General features: G+C 45.7%; 1 protein-coding gene across 2 annotated transcripts; it reads left to right on the top strand.

Moving 5' to 3' along the window:
* On the top strand, positions 1–3,126 carry LOC118337024 (actin, alpha cardiac muscle 1). Of its 2 annotated transcripts, none has more exons than XM_035673832.1 (7): positions 1–83; positions 521–657; positions 890–1,214; positions 1,300–1,461; positions 1,661–1,852; positions 2,553–2,734; positions 2,824–3,126. In XM_035673832.1, exons 2-7 carry the CDS (start codon positions 529–531, stop codon positions 2,965–2,967), a joined length of 1,134 nt encoding a protein of 377 aa, XP_035529725.1. In that variant the 5' UTR covers positions 1–83; positions 521–528; the 3' UTR covers positions 2,968–3,126. The 2 variants fall into 2 exon arrangements, with proteins under 2 accessions (XP_035529725.1, XP_035529726.1); XM_035673833.1 differs by lacking the exon at positions 1–83 and adding an exon at positions 112–259.
* Positions 3,127–3,710: the final 584 nt, after the last annotated feature.

Here is a 3,710-nt window from a genome sequence, read left to right as displayed (position 1 = left end):
TGTCAGGGTATAAATTGGTCCGACGTGACATTTCGGCACCCCCTGGTTCACGCTCTCAAGATCCGGTGCCTGGTGCTGATCTGGTGAGTACCTGCACTGCTGACCGAAGGAGGACTTTAAAAAAAACAACCAGTGGATTTATCACAAGAGGATGGATACAGGATTTTAACAGTGATTTCAACCTAACCAACATCTAACTGAAACGGATTATCTCACCTCATCTGCCTGTAGTTCATCCACTTCTTTTGTTTTACAGATTGTGAGTTGTTGTGAAATACTAAAACAAATATTGACTTTATTAGCTCTAGAAAATCATATTCTAACCCAATCCTGTAACATACACTTTGATAGCTTATAATACCACGTTATAAAACTAACCACACAACACTGTTTGTCCACACAAAGCGACTTTATGTGTGTTGTGAGAAAGCAATACCTTCCATCACCCGCTCCAAACACACAAGGGGAATTCCATTACCCAATCTAACAGTGCCACTGCCCTTATGTGTGTGTTTCTCAGCTGACACCATGTGCGACGACGAAGAGACTACCGCCCTGGTGTGTGACAACGGCTCCGGCCTGGTGAAGGCTGGGTTCGCCGGCGATGACGCACCTCGCGCCGTGTTTCCCTCCATCGTTGGTCGCCCCCGTCACCAGGTAAAGTCACCCATCCATACACTCCACGGATGTTAAGGGACGAGTGTCCGTTTAAGAATCACATGAAAACAATCTGAGCAGCTTTGGATGAGGGGCCAGATCCATCGTGCGTTTTTACGCGCCAAAACTAGGCACCCACATTTTAACTGGTAACTGAGGAAAGCAGATCATATGTTATTAATAGTAGTTCACTACACCACATCACTCATGTCCTGGTTCTTGCTGTTATCAGGGCGTCATGGTTGGTATGGGCCAGAAGGACTCCTACGTCGGCGACGAGGCCCAGAGCAAGAGAGGCATCCTGACCCTGAAGTACCCCATCGAGCACGGCATCATCACCAACTGGGACGACATGGAGAAGATCTGGCACCACACCTTCTACAACGAGCTGCGTGTGGCCCCGGAGGAGCACCCCACCCTGCTGACAGAGGCACCCCTCAACCCAAAAGCCAACAGAGAGAAGATGACCCAGATCATGTTCGAGACTTTCAATGTCCCCGCAATGTACGTGGCTATTCAGGCCGTGCTGTCCCTGTACGCTTCTGGACGTACCACAGGTAGGACAGCTTCCTCGGGGTGTGTAAGCGATTTGTACGATGGGTCAATGTATTATTAATTAAACTTTAACGTATTCATCATCAGGTATTGTCCTGGACTCCGGTGACGGTGTGACCCACAACGTGCCCATCTATGAGGGTTACGCTCTTCCTCACGCCATCATGCGTCTGGATCTGGCAGGTCGTGACCTCACAGATTACCTCATGAAGATCCTGACTGAGCGTGGATACTCTTTTGTCACAACAGGTGAGTGTAGACTGCAAATACATATTTATGGCAAACACACAGAAGGGGAAAAAGTGAGCAACTGGAAGTTTTGTAAACCTTTCCCTCTGACAAATTCTTTACGCAATTCTCTTCACATCCAATTGTCTTCAAGCTTTTTCTGATATGTTAGATGATGCATAACAGACTGATATCACAAAAATCTGACCCCTTCCTTCAGCTGAGCGCGAGATCGTGCGTGACATCAAGGAGAAGTTGTGCTACGTGGCTCTGGACTTTGAGAATGAGATGGCCACCGCCGCCTCCTCCTCCTCCCTGGAGAAGAGTTACGAGCTGCCCGACGGTCAAGTCATCACCATCGGAAACGAGCGTTTCCGCTGCCCGGAAACCCTCTTCCAGCCCTCGTTCATCGGTGCGTAAAGGCTGGCGCAGACATCCAAGAGTTCATTTAGCTTTGGTGACACTGTGAACTGTGGCTTTTAAAGGTTTGATACTGTAACTTGACTTTAAGCCTTTACTATAGTCATTTCAGTATTAGAGTTAACCTAAAGTATTAATCCACGACAAATGGAATTATAATGTTGCATGTTTTGGGCGCAAATCAACTTTTATTCTATATTTTTAAAGAGAAAAAGAGCCGGGCTGAGGTAAATCAAGCTTAGTGTATTCATCCAAACTTGTAGTGAGGATGCACGACTGGATCCTTGCATCTGAGTGAAACAGGACTGTAAAAGAAAGTGCACAATTTCAGGCAAACATCAATGTGATATCAAATATTATATTATATCGGGATAAACAGTGGATACCATTGATGGTTTTCTGAAAATAGACGTGTTTATTGCCTGGTTGGCCGCCTAATTATTAGACCACCAACTGGAGGTCACAGTTTATCCACCTTCAGCTTTACCACTTCATGGCCGATAAATAGACAGAGTAATCTAAAGCAGGGGCTTATTGTTCGCATTTGCGCCACAGAGCGCGCAGCTGTTGGCGGAGCTTTCCATTTCAGCACCTGTTCCGACAGCTGAGGGCGGTGTCAGATGTGTTCTTTGCTGCAGGGAGGGGGGTGGGGGTTAAAAAAACTCACTAACTTGTGCGCTTTGTTTGCACAGGCATGGAATCTGCTGGCATCCACGAAACCACTTACAACAGCATCATGAAATGTGACATTGACATCCGTAAGGACCTGTACGCCAACAACGTGATGTCCGGCGGCACCACCATGTACCCCGGTATCGCTGACCGCATGCAGAAGGAGATCACTGCTCTGGCCCCGAGCACCATGAAGATTAAGGTAACTTTGACTCACTGCTAGATCACAGTGCAACGTTTTTCTACGAGCTATGAGTCCCTGGATTAAAAAAAAAATGTGTTTGTGTTTAGATCATCGCCCCTCCTGAGAGAAAGTACTCCGTATGGATCGGCGGCTCCATCCTCGCCTCCCTGTCCACCTTCCAGCAGATGTGGATCAGCAAGCAGGAGTACGACGAGGCTGGACCCTCCATCGTCCACAGGAAGTGCTTCTGAGCGCCAGGCTGCCCCTCCCTTTTCCTCACTTACCTCCCCCCTACTGTGCCAACAACCCAACGTGTGTGTTCGTCGTCAAATTATTTGTTTACACTCAAGTGCAATTTATATGTGGATATGTATAGGTTTATAAATAAACGAGAACTGAGACTTGCAGTAGACGCATTTTCTTTCTTGAGTTTTCGGTTGGAATCTGGTAAATATGGGTGTTTCTCGGGATCTGGTTTAGGTCTCTCGAAATCAGCGAGACTCTGTCCTCTCGTCACGTGATGGACGAGTAAAGGTTATTAAAGATTTGAATTAGAAAAGATTACAGTGAGCGGAAAGGATAAGCCACCTCATGAGAAATTAACCGCACAAAGTTTCTGTGAAAACACCGCTGTCACGTGATCGGTAATCCGCCGGTTCCCAGGTTAGACAAAGCTCACACTGTAACCTACTGAACACATTTAGATGCTGCTTGTTATAATAATAATACTTATAATAATAATAACCAAATAACTTATTGACAGGTAAATTGGATTCAAATTTGAGATTAATATGAACAATATTAATATTATATACAATTATTCAAGAAATGTAATATGCACCATCTTGAGAGACTTGAATAGTGTCAAACCACACAATGGTCTAATATTAGTGCACACACAAAGCAGCGCCATAAGTTGATCACATCTCAGAGCAATATGCAGGGCGGGTCACATATTTTGCTTCTATTTTTAAACCTTCACACACACACACAC

This window comes from Morone saxatilis, unplaced genomic scaffold (genome assembly GCF_004916995.1).
Source record: "Morone saxatilis isolate NCDOM2014 unplaced genomic scaffold, NCSU_SB_2.0 Contig3, whole genome shotgun sequence".
NCBI lineage: Eukaryota > Metazoa > Chordata > Actinopteri > Moronidae > Morone > Morone saxatilis.
Note: the sequence above shows the minus strand (reverse complement) of the source record. Positions and strands in the feature narration are given on the sequence as shown.